Source organism: Castor canadensis, chromosome 6 (assembly GCF_047511655.1).
Source record: "Castor canadensis chromosome 6, mCasCan1.hap1v2, whole genome shotgun sequence".
In the NCBI taxonomy this organism is placed as follows: Eukaryota; Metazoa; Chordata; class Mammalia; order Rodentia; family Castoridae; genus Castor; species Castor canadensis.
The window spans coordinates 118,293,294-118,312,692 of record NC_133391.1 but is presented as its reverse complement, the minus strand read 5'-3'; the positions used below and the strand labels follow the sequence as shown (position 1 = coordinate 118,312,692).

At 36.6% G+C, this 19,399-nt stretch overlaps 1 protein-coding gene across 4 annotated transcripts; it reads right to left on the bottom strand.

The window, feature by feature from the left end:
- Positions 1 to 7,063: 7,063 nt before the first annotated feature.
- Positions 7,064 to 19,385, bottom strand: Ankra2 (ankyrin repeat family A member 2). 4 transcript variants are annotated; one of them, XM_020163474.2, is made up of 9 exons: positions 18,755 to 19,385; positions 15,737 to 16,123; positions 14,704 to 14,862; positions 12,035 to 12,100; positions 9,784 to 9,881; positions 9,147 to 9,272; positions 8,699 to 8,765; positions 8,136 to 8,216; positions 7,064 to 7,568 (listed from the first exon to the last, which is right to left on the bottom strand). In XM_020163474.2, exons 2-9 carry the CDS (start codon positions 16,023 to 16,025, stop codon positions 7,513 to 7,515), a joined length of 942 nt encoding a protein of 313 aa, XP_020019063.1. In that variant the 5' UTR covers positions 16,026 to 16,123; positions 18,755 to 19,385; the 3' UTR covers positions 7,064 to 7,512. The 4 variants fall into 4 exon arrangements, with proteins under 4 accessions (XP_020019063.1, XP_073933407.1, XP_020019064.1 ...); XM_074077306.1 differs by having other exon boundaries at positions 7,064 to 7,560; XM_020163475.2 differs by having other exon boundaries at positions 19,205 to 19,385.
- Positions 19,386 to 19,399: the final 14 nt, after the last annotated feature.

The window sequence follows — 19,399 nt, the reverse complement described above, 5'->3', positions numbered from 1 at the left end:
AGATGACTTGGGAGCGAATTGTGCAGTTTAATCGGTAGGATGATTTAAGAAAAGCGTTGTCACCAACACTTCAGTTACCTCTATTAGTTTACTTCCTAGCTGATGAAAGAAGGGAGATTAATTACCTTAACCCCAGCCTGGCTTTCCCTAATGTACTAACAGGTCACGATGATATGCTCTTTCAATGTCATATGGGACAAAGGCCATTCAATGATTATCTGGAGAAATGGAATTTGATTTATTATTTAATATTTATTAATGGTCCCAGACTTAGTGCAGTTACATGTTAATTGGGAGATTTTTCTCTGGTAAAGAAACTATTTCTGTTCCGTGGAAATGATAGATTCAATGACAATTTATGTCCCAGTTGGACATTACCGGGGTCTACTTGCAACCCAGCAATCTTATCTTAATGTTGCCCGAAAACTACCTGGCTTCTCAGATGTTCTCAGAGCCAGTTTTCATCTCTACTGGTTTCCTCATTAGTTAATGAGTTGAATAAATACTTTGTCATGTGTTTATTTGTAAGTTATTCTGTAGTGGTGGCAGCAATGGTTGGGAACTATGGTCTGACTATTTGGCGATCTCTGTTGGATACATACCAGAGACCGGTTGTCTCCTGGGTGAGAAATGGCAGAGATCATTTATTAGCTTTCTTAAATTTTTGTTTTATTTGGTCTGTTTGTCTATATGCACCTTAAGTCAATTAAGAATTTCATGCTCAGTGGACAGGAACACAACTCTTTGAGCTTCTTGACCTGTGACCAAAATTATAGGTCTGAAGACCTAAATTCTTTCTGTATGTCTTCATGGCTGTAATTGAGAAAGACTTTTATTCATTGTGTAAGTATAAAACATCTCCTAGCTCTGGGAGGTATCAGTAAACTAGATTATAATGTCTCATATTTTTTAAAAAAAGCATTGTTCTGATTGGTTTATAGAGATAACCTCTTGTATGAATCAAATGCTCTCCAAATCCAAAAAATAAAGAGGATAAAACTCCAGTGCTTTCAAATGTCCTAGACTTTTCAGAACAACAGTTGCTTTTCTAGAAATCTACTTCATAAATGTTTTACCACTCCAGGTTTAGATAATGAAGGCAAGTCTTTGAACAAATTAGCCTACTTTAATAGTTTGGTGTTCTAATAATGATTGCTATGTCTTTATGGAGCTTATCAATACAGAGCATGACACAAGCATACATTTAATTTTTAAATTAAAATTTAGATTTGTTATTTCAGAAAAAGTCTAATCTGAATTTGTTAAACATTTTGGTGGCAAGAGGTTGAACTCAGGGCCTCATGCATGGTAGGCAGGTGCTCTGCCATCTGAGCCACAGCCCCAGCCCTGAATTTGTTTTTTTTTTCAGGTTCTCAGTTCTCTTTTTTTTTTTTCCTTTTATTATTCATATGTGCATACAAGGCTTGGGTCATTTCTCCCCTCTGCCCCCACCCCTTCCCTTACCACCCACTCCGCCCCCTCCCTCTCCCCCCCACCCCCTCAATACCTAGCAGAAACTATTTTGCCCTTATTTCTAATTTTGTTGTAGAGAGAGTATAAGCAATAATAGGAAGGACCAAGGGTTTTTGTTGGTTGAGATAAGGATAGCTATACAGGGCATTGACTCACATTGATTTCCTGTGCGTGTGTGTTACCTTCTAGGTTAATTCTTTTTGATCTAACCTTTTCTCTAGTTCCTGGTCCCCTTCTCCTATTGGCCTCAGTTGCTTTTAAGGTATCTGCTTTAGTTTCTCTGCATTAAGGGCAACAAATCCCAGCCCTGAATTTGTTAAACTTTTTATACTGATTTACCGATCAAATCAAATCAAATACTGCTACCTAATGTTTAAGATTATAAGTGTATAAATGTATATTCAACTAAATTAAATCATGATTTTGACACACTTCTAATACAATTGGTAGTTCCATATGGCAGAATGCCTGCTTAGCAAGCATGAAGCCCTGAGTTCAAACCCCAGTACCATCAAAAAAAGCATAATTTCCATGATCCTGAAGTAACTTTAAAATCTGGATAAGTAATAAATTATGAATAATTACTAGATACCTAGATAATTTCCAAATAAGATAGAAGATTGAAACATTAATTATTAAGCATAATTTTAGGTTTGTATGCTTTTGGTTCTTATTTTTAAATGTTGTATTTTAGCTCTGTCCTTGAATCACCTGACTGAGAATTCATTTTAACTCAGTTCAAAAGAGATGTACAAGGCTGCAGACAGTTGTAGGTCTTTCATGAGCTTCTCCACCCTGCTGCAATTCTCTGCCCTGACAGACACAGTTCTCAATTATTGAACTCTTAGTTTTTGCATGACATAGTTTAGTTAAGATTATAATTAATATAGCTAATTGAAATGATAATACAATCAATAGGGACAAAGAAATGTAACTGCGTATGTATTTTTGTTTCTCAAGAAAAAAAGGACATTTTTAGTGTAAAGAAAAGTGGTAGTGTATTCCACAACATGAAAGACTAGAGGGAAAGACAAATCTTGAGGATGTATAACAAATGTAGAGGGAAGAAGAAGGGAATTTTATTTCCCTTGATTTAAATACCTGTCTGAAGAGAAGCTACATAAACGTGTTAGAGTTTGAGTATATTTCTATCAGTTTTGATAGTGTTTGATAGAAGATAATTTAAAGGAAAATAAAGCATCTCACGAAATCTTTTTTTAAATTTTATTGTTTTTAAATTTACTCACATGTGTATACATTATTTGGGACACCTCTCCCCCTTCCCCTGACAAAATCTTTACTAACAAATTTTACATTAATGCAAAGATAGAATTGGATTTTCTCTCTGTTAAAATGATAAATTGCTCTTACTCAATGACAGACAAAATTTACTCTTTATCTTTTGTGAAATCTGTACAGATGACAGAAATTCCAGGTCTCACCAGGATAATTTCCCTACTTTGTATTGATTTTCTCACATCCTTGATTATGGGAAAATTAACTACAAATTGAAGTATCCTCACTGGAAAAAAAAGTTAAGTTTCTTATAGTTGTATTACTGTCTTTTATGCTTATCTAAAAATATTTTACTGACATTTTGACTAAACAGGTAAGCAGTTGTTTCTCAGTTCTCATGGGACTATTTCAGTGTCTAAATCTTCTCTGATAACTTTTTGGATTTTGTATCCCAAGATCAGATTCCAAATTTAGAAAAGGAACTGACTTTGAGACTTCTCAGAAAGCCCTTGGGTGATTACAAAGATTTGTTATGTCATTTCATAAAAAGAGGAAGGCTGTAAGCTATCAGGTTTGTTGAATGCTCTCCCTTTTTCTTAATTAGCTCAATATTATGGAAACAACAGCATGGAAGAATTGCCAGATCAGAAATGATGCTCAGTCTTCTGAAGGTGCAGTTCATATGGGAAAATGCTACAAATATAAACATTTCAGACATTGTACATTTTATGGAAACGCTTTGGAGATTTGTTAATAACCTATCTGTAACGTGTTTTTACCCTCAGCAGTATTGTTTATGAAATAATTATGTAGAGTGCTATGATATTTTATTGTCCTCCTTTCCGATATGGTTGTTCACATGAAACTAATCATTCAGTCTCTTTATTATTCCTGTTTTTATTGGATGTGTATCTCTACACTTGGGTTCTGCTCTATACTCAGAGCCTCTAAACTCAGAGCCTTGTAGAAAGGTGTACCAGATACCACTAATGCTACAAATCATAGGCTCCTGGATACAACTGCCTGGATGCCTTCCCTCAAGCATCTTTCAGGCTTAGGGTAGATCAAATCAGAATTTCTATAATCCAAGATTCCAGACTCTTTTCAGTCCAGATTTACTATATGGCTGCTTACTTCTGGACCTAAGATTCCAGGAAATAATTAATTGCACAGGACTGAATGAGCTGATGAGGAAAATTATTATGGTTGCTTGTGTGGAATATTATCACACTATTTGTGATGTTTTGTTTTTATGGATACATGAAGAAGCCCTTTCTCTTTCATCTGAAAGTATCCCTAACCTTAAATTTAATAGACTGTGCATAAATAAACTGAAATAAAACATTTTTAAAAAGGTATTTGGGGGGAAGGAGGAGGTGGCACAAACAATGTATACACATGTAAGTAAACACAAAAATGATAAAAGGAGAAAAGAAAAAAATATAATGGGTATTTGGTTTTCATGTATGTCCTCAAAATTTAGAAGCGAAATACATTTAATTTCTCCTTACTTTTCATGACAAAATAGTTCTTTGCATAGGTTCAATAAAGAGTAGTCCTTATTTTTCCAAAATATAATTAGACAAATACATTGTTCAACCAAAGTCACATGTAGCCATATTTGAGAATGCTGCTCTTAACCAGGCATAAGAATTTTGTATTAAGGAATGGAACTTTTTTATACGTGGAGCTAAGCTCTACAAAGCCCTCTGTTTACACTGGTGTTGGTGACTGCCTCTATGTCCAAGCTTACTGGTGGTGAGGAAAGTCACTTTCTAAAATGCCAAGGACCTTAGCACATTTTGCAGAGTGAAATGGAGTTTCTGGGACATAGGTGCCTAGGAGAAAATCATGGAGGCTTTTATTTTTCATTATTATTAATAATAATTATTATTGGTATTGCAGTTTGAACTCAGGGCCTCATGTTTGCTAGGCAGGTGCAGAACCCTGTAAGCCACTCTGCCAGCCCCTCATTTAGGCTTTTAAAAGTCAGATTCATTATAAAAATTGCTGAAAATAGGTTTTTTTTTTTTGCCTTAATAGTTCCTCAATAATGTAAGGCTTTCTATTGGGCACTGGCCTGTAATCCTAGCTATTCAGCAGGCAGAGATCAGGAGGATCATGGTTTGAAGCCATCCTGGGCAAATAGTTCGAGAGAACCTATCTTGGAAAATACCCAACACAAAGCACTGCTGGTGGAGCGGCTCAAGTGTAGAGCACCTGTCTACAAGCGTGAGGCCCTGAGTTCAAAACCCAGTGCCATAAAAAAATAATAATAATGTAAGACTCCTGCAGAGAAAACTTGAGGCTTATACAGTTATATTGCTGTATGGATATAAATAAACAGAGGCCAAAATAACAAGACCAGACTTTTTGTGATCAAGAACAACCTTTGAATGTTATTTGTGATTCCAAGGCAGGAGACTGTCAAAAAAATATTCTGAAGTGTAGAAATAAAGAAGAAAGGAGGTACATCCTTCCAATGACATAGTGAGGAGAAGGATATTCAAGGATAATCGCAGTGAGAGCTCTGGACCAGCAGCATCTGCATCACCTGGAAACTTGTTAGAACTGAAAACTCTTAGCCTAGCAAAGTGGTACATACCTGTAACCTCAGCTCTTGGAAGGCTTAAGTAGGAGTAACCAGCCTGGGCTACATAGTGAGTTCCAAACCAACTTAGGTTACAAAGCGAGACCCTGTTTCAAAAGACAAAAAGCAAAACAACAAAACCACCAACCAACCGAACAAACAAAATGAAAGAAAAGAAAGAAGGAAAGAAAGGAAAAGAAACTTCTTGCATCCCATCACAGACAGACTGAATCAGAAACTCTGGAGATGGTACTAAACAGCTTGAATTTTATCAAGTTCTCCAGATGATTCTGATACACATATAACACAGTCTGAGAGCCATAAATATAGGGTATGTGGGGGAAGTACTTAGCTCAACTCACTGTTTATTATCAATTAAGGGTCTCAGATTTAGTGAAGTCATGTGTTATCTTTTTTCTTTCTTTCCTGTAGAGATATAAAGAAGTCTTGTCCAGTGGAAAAGAGAACTTCAAAGGTTATACTTTATGGCTCCGTTGGACATTAACCAGATATGTGTATAACTCAGCAATTTTATATTAACATTACCTAAAATATCTAGCTTTTTGATTGCTCTTGGAATTAGTTTTGACATCATTCTGGTTTCCTCACTAATGTGTGAAAAAATCTTTGGCAGGTGTTCATTTTATATATATATATGAGAAAAATGTTTTTTGGTTGTTCTTCAGAGTGATGTGTTCTACCGATCATTGTATTTTGTTACTGTGTACTATGAACAGGAACTAACAGTCTGCAGACACATACTGTTAATAAGAAAAGGAACCAAACAGAAGGGTGAATGGTTTTAGGTAAATCTATCAGTGGTGCTAGCAAATCTGATTAGCGTGTATGCCTAGGGCTGGTGGAGTGGCTCAAGTGACAGAGTGCCTGCCTAGCAAGCCTAGCATGCGTGAGTCCCTGAGTTCAAGCCCTAATATTCCCTTACCCCACAAAAAGAAAAGAAAAAGAAAAAACCCTACTCCTAATAAAGTAGTATGCCTTACTGACAATGGGCAAAACATTAATACTGCTTTACATGCTACCCAGATTGCACAGAGAGAACATGCAATTGGTTTTTTTCTCCCTCTGGGTTTTCTCCTAGGTTACTTCTGCCTCCTGCATTCCAGGTAGTCTGGAGGCAATGGTGGATTATTAATCAGCCATCTCCTTCTCCCTCTAACTCTGTGTAGTGGTACATTCATATCCCATAATCAACAAATTGCTTCCTCCTGGGAATTTCAATCCTGAGCAGAATGGTAAACAAGAGGTTTAAAGCTCACCACTGTAGAAGCAGCATCTAAAATGCCTAGTCATGGCTCCCTGCCTAGGATCCTTAATCTACCTTCACTCCCTGGGATGGCCTACTTCTTCAGTTTTCCATTAATTTCTCTTGGTCTGGCTTAAGTTAGCCAGATCAAGTTTATGTGGCTTACACCCAAAGTACCATAGCTGATACAATGTCTACTTTCCAGAGGAAGTGACTTAACTCCATTGAGTTTTGCACACAATGGTCAAGTCAACTTCTCCCATGAGTTTCTAGTGCTCCTTTCGTAGACATAAGAATACCTCACCTGGACTGAAGAATTGACTTCCCTTTCATGGAGGATTTTTCCTCTAAAAAGCTAATTTACAAGAGAGAAATATTCTAAATATACATCTGGAAATGACACTTAATAAATCTTTGTTGATGGACTTTCAGGACAGAAAGCTGAAACTAAAAATGCTAAAGAAATTTCTAACAACCTTATATAATTACAAACTAGAATATAAACTGACAAAAGTACTTTATTTATAATATCATTTTGTAAACAATCACACTGTGCACTTTTTGATTCAACAATAACATTTTTCCCCCTATGGATTTATAGCAAACCCCATGTAAAGTCACTGAGTTAATACAAGAGTAAAGATGAAAAGTGTGGAACAATATTCAAAGTGTCAAATTACAGCACTTGATACAAAGACAAATAACTATCTGTATGATAAAAATTTACATGCCCAAAACATTAATTTATAATTTTAAATATAAATTTAAAACACATTTATAAAAAAAGCATTAATTTTTTTATAAACCAGTGAATTACCCAGAGGCATAAAAACATATTAAAAGTCAGAAAATATTGCAACTGAGGTAAAAATTTATAAGTAAACAAAACTATCATTTATAAGGATCAAAAAGTGAGAGGAAGGGCTGACAACAGTTTCTGAGGATGGGGTCACTCCTTGATATTCTGAAGCAGCTTCAGCAAATGTGATTCAATAACCTGTTGAACTACAACAGACAGGTCATCAGATTAAAAAATTTTAAAAACTATCAAGTTCACCTGATCCCTAATGTTTTCCTAAATTGAAGTTATTTCTAAGTAGGAAAAACTCATAGCCTGATGGCAATAATGCAACACAATACTTGAAAAAACTTAAAACTTCATCTTCATCTAATTAATTGTGCAAGTTACTGGACTTTCTGTGTATAGGTTTTTATTTTTTTTTTTTTTAGTTTTTATATTTTTTAAATGGAAGAAGAATCCAGAGAGCACAAGGTTGTTCTAAGGTTTTTCTGTAAATAGTTTGCCATGGAAATATTCAATAAATCTTGTAAGGAGGTATGCACTTTTCTTCTAGCAATTAATTATTTGTGTTGATGAAAAGCACAGTAAACAAATCCATTCCTCAACTTTGTAGGAATTCGTTTACCTTGTCTGCATTTAAAAGCATATGTCAGTAGTTAGGATAACATGCAGAGTTTTATGGCTACAAGTGATGAAAATTGTTTAGATCACCGACTTAACCACTTATAAAGTTTTACTAAAATGAAACCTGAGAGTTCTAAAATACTTACCGCTTCTATAGCCCAGGGCTACAGCTAAATCCATAGAATTATACCCAGAGTCAGTTTCAATTGTTGGGTCAGCTCCGTTTTCTACACAGAAATAGAAAAATCTAAATAAATAAAATGAAAATGTGCATTTTCATCTGTAAATAGCTAGATAGGTTTTCAGCCAGTTTGGAGGGTATTTTCAGGATGGTCTCACAGATTTCACTTGGGTGGGCTGGAAGGAAGACACTTCAAAGAAGCATCCTCTAAAACAACTAAAACTCAAAACCAATAAAGACAAAACCTACGCATAAAGACCCTGTGAATGGAGGAAACAAGAGTGGATTCAAATGTGACCCCTGTGAAAGCATCAAGGCAAAAGCTCCAATGCTGATGTGTGTGTTGGAGCCGTACCTCTCAGGGGTACTCTGTGATAACAGATGCTCCAGGAGTGAACAGCAGCAGGATGAACAGATTTAACAATAGACAGTGATCCTCCTGACTAGTACCAGGAGAGCCAGATTGGAGAACTAAAATAAAGTCCTTACATGGCATTTCCTAGATAATTTTCACTTTCATCTGCTTACCTAAGAGCATCTTCACACATTTCACATGATTCCCATGTACAGCATAAAGCAAAGGTGTGCCTCCATTCTGCAGAAGGAAAAGGTGATTTAAGTTCTCAGGGTGAGCAAGAGTCAGTTAAAGTAAGGTGTTTGCCAGTGAAGGTGAGACCCCTTGTTCAATCCCCAGTATTGTCAAAAACAGTATCAATTAAATGCTGCTGTGGGGAGTCTTACTAAGAACTGGGCTTGTAAAAGTAGTTTAAGGTAATTTTAATATGTTCTAAGGAATACTTAAATCTGGTATAATAGTTGAGTTAATGACAGCCTGTTCTTCCAGGTATTTAGTTAAAAAACAAACAATAAACAAACAGTTCTTCCAAGTGCTTAATAAAGTTGATATCCACCCCCCTAAAGCAAATGAATTCTAGAATTTGTTACAGTAATTGTAAATTCAGTATCATAGACTCACCCAATCATATTCATTTACATCAACTCCACAATCAAGCAGCATCTTGACAATATCTGTGTAACCTTTACTACATGCCAATGACAGTGCACTTTCTCGACCTTTTCCTAAAAGTTGGGGATCAGCACCCTGGCATAGAAAGTGGAGATAAAAAACTTTCAATTAATTTAAACAAGAATGTGGTTATTTCTGCCAATAATAATTACATTTCAGCACTGAAGTGAGGTAATGTTCTGGGCTTAGTAAGAAAATAATGAAAACTTTTATTCATGGGCTCTCATTACCAAAATTGTCTGGATGCCTTCCTTCTTTCCTCCCTCTGTCTATCTCAGTCCTAACTCTCCTTTCACTCTGGAGTCAAGTCACAGCTCCTCTGGGAACCCTTCTCCTCCAGGGCTGATGGTACTTGTGTTCCTGTTGCACTGAGAGGGACTAGACATTAAATTATCTCTCATGGTTCCATGTATGATCAGGATTGCCTTCCCACCTAGATCCAACTTCCATGGGAATAAGAAAAGCATTAAATTTTTTTGTATCCTCCATCATTAAATCTAGCTGGCTGGAGATACAAACACTTTGCTAAACACTTAACTGAACTTAAGTAACTATACATATACATTTTCTGAGGCATTTTCCTTACATTCTGAAGTAGAAACTCTACCACAGCTATTTGCCCGTGTGCTGCAGCCCACATCAGAGGAGTAAATCCTTCTTCATCCGTGTGATTGATAACATTTTCTATTTAAAAGAAAAGCAATTTTTGTGATCTAATTTAATAACCACATATTATTATCACTATGAAACCACTGGCATTCCAAAAAGTTGATTAGATGACTCAATAAAGTTCATATTGTGCTGCTTTGTTTGCTGAAGTTCTGTTATGTTGCTGAAATTTGCAGTCTGGATGTATTATGATATGCCTCGATGTACAGAGCTGAGTTTGTATAGCACATTTTTTTAAAGTGTAAACTACCAACATAGCATAATGCTAGATACAAGGCAGTCAACATTGGTCTCAGTGTGAGGAGACCAGAGTTTGAATCCTGCTCTGTTACTTTCTAGCAGTTTGGTCACTTATTTTAAACTAGTCACTTAATTTCTTCTAAACACAGATTAATACCTTGCTTACCTAAATGTATAGTGAGGAGGATCAAAACAAAAATGATAGATGATGCCTCATGAAAGCTAACTTCTGCTCTACATCTAACATTACTGCCTGTGAATTTCTCTTATTTATGTGGTTTGTCAACATAGTATAATATGAATGAAGATTGAATAATCTGAAACATAGCACCACGGAATTCCAACTTGAACTTCATTTTATTCCTGAGACTTAGTCTACTAGCTATAAACTCCACAGCCTTTCCCCTAAATTTATTTAAAAGACTGAAAATGAAACTTCCAAATATTTATCAGCAAACAGAAATACAATGACTCAGTCTTTCTTTAAATAAAAATGTCATATTAGGAAAAATAAAACTCTTTGATTACGCTTCCTGTTATCAATGGTTGGGATAACTACTTAAGTTTTTGAAAAATGAAATTCAAGGTAATATATTCCTCGATTTTTACCTTACTATACTAAAACATATTTCATGAGTCAAAGATTGAAATGTAAAAAAGGAAACCACAGAAATTCTAGAATAAGAATGGATGAGTTTATTTACAATCCTGGAGTGGGAAATATTTTTTAAGCAGGATATTAAACTCAGACGTCATAAAGAAAAAATTTACCAATTTAAGTCTTTGAAAACATAGTAAAAGAAGTAAAAGGAAACATGACAAACTGAGGGAAAACCACATGCAACATAAATGACGAAAGGTTACTTTTCTTAATTTAGATAGAGTTCATATAAATCAATATATAGCAGGCAGTTCCTGCAAAAATGCAATTCAAAGAGATTATAATTTTAAAAATATAAATGAAATAACTGTGAGATACCATTTTTTATCCAAGGATTAATGAAAATTAAAGTTTGATAATATTCTGTGTCAGTGAGGATATGGGGAAATAGAAACTAACTCTAGTGTGAAGGCAAACATCTGGTCACATGTAAAAATAAAGACTCCGGGCTGGGAGGGTAACTCAGTAGTAGAGCACTTGCCTAGCATATGTGAGGCCCTGGGTTCAATCCTGAGCACCATAAATAAATAAATAAATAAACAAATAAATAAAATTTTCATTTGCTTTGACCCAGCAAATCTACTTGTACAGATTTACTCAATGAATATATTTAAAAAGAATGCTAATACTGTCATATAATAGCAAAAAATTAGCACTACCACAGAGACTAATTAGACAAATTTTAAAAACATAGTATACACATGTACAATATAATGCTCAATTATGGAACTATGAAAAGGAATAAAATAGATGGGTGTGGTAGTGCATACCTGTAATTCTAGTACTTGGGAGGCTGAAACAGGAGGATTTTGAGTTTGAGGCCAGCCTGGGCAAACATAGCAAGACCATGTGTTTGTTTGTTTGTTTTTTTAAAAAAAGAAATAAAATAGATCTTTATGTACATTTTACTACTTTGGAAAGTTCTCTAAATATTAAGTGAAAAAATGGTAAGGCACAATGCAGTGTGTATATTTTCCTGCTTGCATAAATAACAAAAAATACACATATATGCTCACATATAACTCAAAATATAAATGGAAATGTTTTCTAAGGCTAGGGTGGTCAGGGAAGCCAGCTTTCATACTTTACATGACTTAATTTTTTTTCTCTTTAACCAACCACTGGGTGGGTTATCTGCTTAGTGAGATTATGCAACTACTTGTTTTTAATCTTTGTACTCGCCTGTATTAAATAAGACAAAACAATTAACAAATTTAATTAATCCTATCAAATTCATTTAAATAAAATACTTAAAAGTAGGTGTTACCTTGTTCGATACGAGTAGCCAGGTAGAGCATCTCTCCCTGAGCTGCCAACTGGTGCACAGACAATGCTGAAACAATACCATAATGAAATGCTCTCTATGTACCTGCATCTACAATATCATAATACAACACTTCTTGTACACAGTCATCAGCCCGATTCATGTTTTTGGAACAAATTTCTTTTCCAAAACAAAAACTATCATTTTATCATCAAAAACTCTAACTCAAAGTATATCCTAACATTACATGTACCAGTTCTGGCATCTCAGAATTGACACATAACTTTGCTTAAGGTAATTTGAGCTGGCACCGGTGGCTCATGTCTGTAATCTTATTTATTTGGGAGGCTGAGATTCGGAGAATAATGGTTTGAGGCCAGAGCCGGGCAAATAGTTATCTAGACCTCATCTCCAAAATAACCAGAGCAAAATGTACTTGGAGGCATGTCTCAAGCAGTACAGTACATACTTTGCAAGCTCAAAGTCCTGATTTCAAACCCCGGTCCCATACACACACACACAAAAGGTATTTTGAGATATGAAAAATTATTCTTTTCAATGAAATTTATGACAAAGAAATGGTTTAGGTACTTAGGTACTCCTTTTGTGTTCTGGTAATCCTTTTTTTTGTGGTTCTAGGGTTTGAACTCAGGGCCTCAATGTTGCTCGGCAGATGCTCTACCACTCGAGCCACTCCACCAGCCCCTTCCTTTTGTCTTCTTATTGACTGATTACATTAAAGTTGTAAATTTTTTTAAAATTTTGGAGAGGGAGTCTCAATATATTGCCCAGTGTGGTCTTGAACTTCTGGGATCAAGAAATTCTCCTACCTCAGTCTCTCAAGTAACTGGGAGTACAGGCACATGCCACCACACCCATCTTTTTTGAAGCTGTAATATTTTTATTTTAAGATTCCATGGTTTTTCTTAGCATTCAGAATCAAACCGTGAATAGAAAACTGGTCTTCAGAGTAAATTCTTGAGTGTAGGCCTAATTGTAGCTAATTAGTCATATAATCATGGTTAACTGATTAAATATTTTTGCTCAGAACATGAGGGATGTGAACCAGATGATCGCTAGGTATTTATTTCTTTTCAGCTGAAAAATTCTGTGGTTAGAATATTTTAAGACAAGCTCTTTATTTTCCTGACATTGTTCTTTGAGAGTTATCTTTTAAAAAGTTAGTACTGCTTGATCACTGACTTTAGTGATATGATTGGGTAGCCTTAATACATAAAGGAAAGCAGCTATAAAAACAAACTTACTTAAGTATACCAGAAATGGCCAATAAGTGGAGTGAGAGCCCCAGATGAAGACTTCCCTGGCTCAACTGCTATACCATATGATTCAGAAACCAGAGGAATTTATTATTTCTAAAGTAAAGATTTCACCGGCTTTTACAAACAGATACATTTACATTATAGTTTTAAATATAATTATTAACATCAAATTGCTGTTTTTCTTTTATTCATATACCCATACTGCATAGAACATTTTCTAGTTTAAACAGAAAAACTTTATTTCCTTTACAATGAGTCTACATTTTAAAAAATTGTGGATCCATATTTGTGGTGCCTTTCAGAGACTTTGGGAATATGCTATGAATCTCTGACAACAAACAAGCGACAGCTCGGAACAGTGGCCTTCTTGGGTAAGTGGATGCCATGGGTCCTCCCTGTTCAGGGACCCTTTATTTTTTTCCTCATTTGTTAAATATTTGACCTTGTCTTTTTCAAACACTATTTCACTTTGTTTCCCAGAGGCTCCAGGCTTTCATACAGGATACTACCCAAAAGCAGATCAACTTGATCCTGTTCCTCCAACGGGCCCACTACAGTGGTCTAAAGCAAGAAGACCCTGTCAATACTCCCTCCCCTTAAAAGACAACAACACCCCACCTCAGCAGGAAGTAGCTTAACAAAATTTCATTGTCCCTTTTCCAAAAGACACGGTGACCTTCTCCCACTAACCTCAGTTACAAACTACCCCAGTTTGTAAGCGGCAGTGGGCTCCAGCTCTATTGCTGGGGATCCCCTCTGTGCTAACATAAAAAAAATTGTGACTCCAAATTTTAAAAACATGGTTTCATATTCATATTATTATATGCAAATGAAACATTGTAGTAGAAACCACTCAGATTTTAGTACAAAATCATTTGCTGATCAGTGATTGTAAGTGTTTATAAGCAAAACTTTGCACTTTAAGAACACAATAACACTGACAACTTCTTTTTTAAAGAGCTTATATTTATTTTATTATGATTTCAACTAGAAGCAAATTCTAGCTGAGCTCTCAAAGCATTTTTTTTCTTTTGGAGGCACTAGGGTTTGAACTCAGGGCCTCACACTTGCTAGTAGGTGCTCTCACTGCTTGAGTCACTCCACCAGTGACAGTTTCTTAATTTTCATCAAAGTTCACAATAACTCACTGTTTTTATAAACTATAAATGTTTCTAATAATTCATATTTCAACCTGTATTTGTTTTCAACAGAGAAATATAAAATATTTAAATATGTAATAATATGTGAAAAAAGTTTAAATTACTAAAACTATTAGGCACCACTTGAGCCCTCAAAAAGAAACTATACATTTAAAGACAATAATGTTTCAAAGCCAAACTCCTGAGAAAAATATGCTAGTAATATTTTACTATATTAGTAGCAAATACTTACAATTTGCTAAGAGAGGTGTGGTAGATACCTCATTTCCTCTGTGTTTGTTGGTTAAAGTAGTTGACTGCTTTATGGGTGAGAAATGCTTTGTTGTAGAGGGAGTGTAGACATGCCTTACTTGAATTCCAGGAGAAGGAGATGTATGGATATTGCATTCAGCTAAGTAAAATAAATTTAAACACATTAAAACAATATTTTAGTGGCAAAGCATTTCAATAAAGTTCTCTGTCAATGTTGACAATAACATGAAATGTATGAGTTCTTATAGCTTGAATGCACAACTATTAAGTGATACTCAGTTTGTCATAAAAGTCTATACTACCACACTGAAACTCCCAGAAAGAAAAGTATTAATCTTGAGCAATTTTATTGTAAAAGATTAGCTTTTTAAAAAAAGTTTTATCTACTTATTTATTTTTTTAGAGACAGGGTCTTGCCCTGGCTGGCTTCAGACTCTCAATTCTCCTGTGTCAGCCTCTCAAGAGCTAGGATTACACACAGCTACACACAGCTAGGATTAATTTTATTATTCAATAGAGCATTATAAAAGTAAATCTAAAGCATTTTGACAGACTCTATTGAAGTAAGTCATTGGAAGCAATGTGAATTAGATATTCATGGAACTGGGAATATTAAACTAATTCATTTTGAAGAGGAGTAAGAAATTTTTTCTCATATGATTCTAAAATTTCATTAGTGTATTTGTAAGTAAAGACTAGGCAAGAAATTTTAAAAAATCAATATGTATCTTCCTTTAAAATAGATATTATATAGCATGAAATAACTTAATTTTGGTTTCTGTGAGAGTCTAGAAAAATCCTCTTAAAAGATCCCAAGATCTTTCCAAATTTCAAATCTCAAGGAGGAAAAAACCAACCAAACAAACAAACAAGGGCTGGTGAAGTGGTTCAAGTGGTAGTGCTTATATTGCCAAAAAACAAAACAAAACAAAAAGAAAACCTAACCAACCAAATAAAAAACCAAACCCAAATAAACAAAAGCAAATGCAGATATTTATACCATAACTTTCAACCTTTAAATAGGACAGATGCCACCTCCAAGTCAGAGTTAACCTGATCTTGAATATTTTTACTATCTTCTTCATTCAAGGACTTCACGAATCGAGAACACACGTTCATATCAAATCGGTTAGGCAATATGAATTTCATTCCCATTGCAACGCCCTGAGCTGGTCCTTCCTCGGAAGTCAGGTCCAGTGAATGTTCTACTTTAATGTCTGGCATGCCAGTGAGGCTGTAACTGCTGCGACACTCTTCCACTATAAGTTGGGCTCCAAGGTCCACATTTGCTGATGTAGCCATGATCTCCACTATGGTTTCAATAATTAAAACATTTCTTCATAATTTCCTCTTATAAGATAGGTATCCAGTGTATTCTTGGAACTTGAATATTAAAAAATCTGAAAATAAAAAAACAGAAAATTAAAAATATTATTTCATCTTAGGTAGAAGTACATAAAATAATTGTTTTCAATCAGATATCCAAACAGTACTCTTAGAAACACCTGCACATCATAGAAAGCATACAATGTCCACAGGTATAGAGGCCTGGCTATGAATCCAAGCTTTGTCATTTATTAGCTGTGTGACCTGTGTAAGATACAGACTCCCTAATTCTCAATCTCATTTATAAAGTAGGGATACTGTCATTAACCTTACAAGGCCTTGGTAAGAAGCAAATGAAATAGAGTAACATTCTCGCCTATATCACTATATTCCAACAAATTTTAGTTACTGCCTTTCTTCTTTCCCATATCTGAATATTGCCAAATGAAAAAAGATCAGAATACCAATGAAAATAAGCTTTCATGTTAAAAATTTAACCTTTTAATCTAGGTTCATATACATACCTACACCAGGGGGCACTCTAGCCTGGGGCTGGATATGTATCTAAAAGCACCTGCTTAGCATGTGGGAGGTCCTGAGTTAGATTCCCATCATCACAGACAAAAGAATGCAGTGTTTATCTAAATGGCTCTTGCTTTGGTTGAAGAAAAGATATGCTCCTGTTATAGCCAAGTTTATTAGCATTATATTCTATAATGCCTATTCTTCTTAAACAGTGAAATTCTTTATAAAGCTTTGGTTTTGATGAACTGAAAATGTATTTGTCAGTTGTTCAGGTTATGCATTAGCAATTTAATATAGATTTTTATGAAAATAAAGTATAGAGATTATGGATTGGCTTCCCAAGATATGTAACTGTCCCAGATATATAATCACTAGAGGGAGTGCCAAAACCTAACAATCACTAGACACCATGAAAGGCATATAATCACTTGAAGGAAACGAGCATCCAGTTAATTTTTTTCATGTTAGGGTTTTGCCTCCTAGAAATTTTGAGAAGGTGTAGGGTGTTTTAAAATAGGAATTAACTGAAATTAAGAGAGAAAAATGGTTGGCAGAATGGCTCAAGAGGTAGAGTGCCTGCCTAGCACTTGTGAGGTCCTGAGTTCAAACCCCAGTGAATTTCTGTGTGGCAGAGAGAGAGAGAGAGAGAGAGAGACAGAGACAGATAGAGATGTATTAGGATCATGATGCAGAAAGTGTGGGAAAGTCATACATTTACAGACAATCACTGTTTACAAGTTTAAAAACACTTTTGTTGGGTTTGGGGGATCAAAAGACAAAATGAGCCAGTGCCCCATCTCCCATGAGAGCACTATGAACCCTACATCCTGCAAAGGAACATGCACCTTTACAAGTCATGGCCCCCTGGGGATGCCTCAAAATGCCACAAAGCCGATAAACAGGAGGCTTTCACAGGACTGTGTATATGTTCTGCAGAGATATGTTAAGAGACCACTCCACCCCTGACTCCTGACTCCCCTCCCCCAAACAGCGTGTTTTTACAGAGATATGTTAAGAGACCACTCCACCCCTGACTCCTGACTCCCCTCCCCCAAACAGCGTGTTTTTACAGAGATATGTTAAAAGACCACTCCACCCCTGACTCCTGACTCCCCTCCCCAACAAAATGGACCAAAAAAAAAAAACAAACAAACCCTATGTAAACAACTGAGAGTTACAGATTTTCGGGGCTCCCTGTCCCTGTCTAGGGGCAGCTTTTCCTTTTTCTCTAAGAAATTCTACTTTGTGTGTTGACCTGGTTGTCTCACGAGTCAATTTGCTGCCTCACGAGCCAATTCTTTGGCCAGTGAAGACAAGAACTCTCGACACTGGCAGGTGAAACTTTCAAAGACTGATCCTTTTAACAGTTCTCTGAGTAAGCAGGGTAGGTGATCATGTCCACCTCAGAGAGGAAGAAAAGGAAGCTCATGAATTATGAGAAAACCATCCAGCTCTACAGACTCCATCATCAACTGGACCATAAAATAAGAAGCAGCAATAAACAAATCCAAAACTTCCACAGGAGAGTTGAAGAAATGGTACATTGTCAAAAAAAAAAAAAGTACCAGGTAACAAAGTTAACAGTTCAGCAGAAGGAAAGAAGGAAACCAGAACAAAAAATTAGTTTAGTGACTCAAACAGAGATGGATGTGCAATGGAGTAAGTCTACAAGTCCTTCAAAGAGAGTGCAATGGGAGTGGTGTTTCCTACTGGAAGACCCACTTTCTCCACTCTTCTTCCCAACGGTGGACTAGGTGCAACTCCCCTAACTTATCTCAGCACCCCGCTATCCAGCTTCTGCCATTATCTTGAAAATATCCTTTATAAACGTTCACTAATTTGAAAACCAAGACAGGGACTGCTCGTACAATCATCACACACAAAACAGTACTTGGTCCTACCAGGTGCTCCATAAATGTTTTCTGATACATATTTTTTAACATTGTTTTCTAACATTTGCTAATTAGCTCTGGCTTTCCATTCCCAATCTCTACGAATTAACTGTGCAACCCCGGATACGTAATTCATGTAATTTCCCTGAAAGTCACCTACATGTGAAGGTGTTGGAAAAAGCATCTCTAAATGTTCTTCCCAGTTCTACGCAGCTCCCACGTTGTAACTCAGCTTAGAGATGGAATGGAAAGTCTTTGAGGGACAGGAGGGCGGAACAGAACGCTTACCTGGGCACGACTCTGCAGAGGGGACGCCAGGGCCAAGGGCAGCCAGGCTCGCCCCGATCTGTCGGAGCCCAGGGGTACGACCTGTGCTAGCACCTAGTGGACACCAACAACCCCGAGCCTGTCCTACAAGGAAGGAGGACGCTGTGAAATGAAGTGTGCCTCGCGGGCCACAGGTGTCTCGGTGTTCCCGGGACACCTGTAGGATGGGAAGTCCGCTCCGTCGCCACCGAACTGCTATGCCCGAGAGGTCCCAGACGGACACTCGGTCACCCGCAGCGCGAGAATCCTGGGGACAGGGGCGGGAAGGCCAGCACAGCCTTGCGACCACCTTCGACAGCAGGGAGCAAATCAGGCCTTTCCATGAGCGGCCACAGATTCCGCACAGGCCCGCGAGCCCCGGCTTGTTTTGGCCACGACGTCACTTCCGATTTTTTTCTTTCGCTTTCTTACCAAAAAACGTTTAGCGTCAGTGCAGCCGAGATGAGTTCCAGGCTTTTTGTTGTTTTCTTTCCTGCCTTTCTTACATCCTGCCAGAGTACCACAGAGAAAGGGTCATTTCAGTTGACAGCTCTGGGTCACTGGAGCAAGGCCCCTGCCGCGTCCTCTGGTTACGCCTCCTTCTCCGGATCGCCCCGCCCTCGTGTC

What these genes read in the sequence shown, in the direction of transcription:
- Ankra2 (XM_020163474.2), bottom strand. Translation starts at nt 16,025, where the DNA reads ATGGCTACATCAGCAAATGTGGACCTTGGAGCCCAACTTATAGTGGAA. An exon ending in GGCTACTCGTATCGAACAAG is followed by an intron (nt 9,882 to 12,034) that starts GTAACACCTACT and finishes TCTTTTAAATAG; the next exon opens with AAAATGTTATCAATCACACG. An exon ending in AGCCCTGGGCTATAGAAGCG is followed by an intron (nt 7,569 to 8,135) that starts GTAAGTATTTTA and finishes TGTCTGTTGTAG; the next exon opens with TTCAACAGGTTATTGAATCA.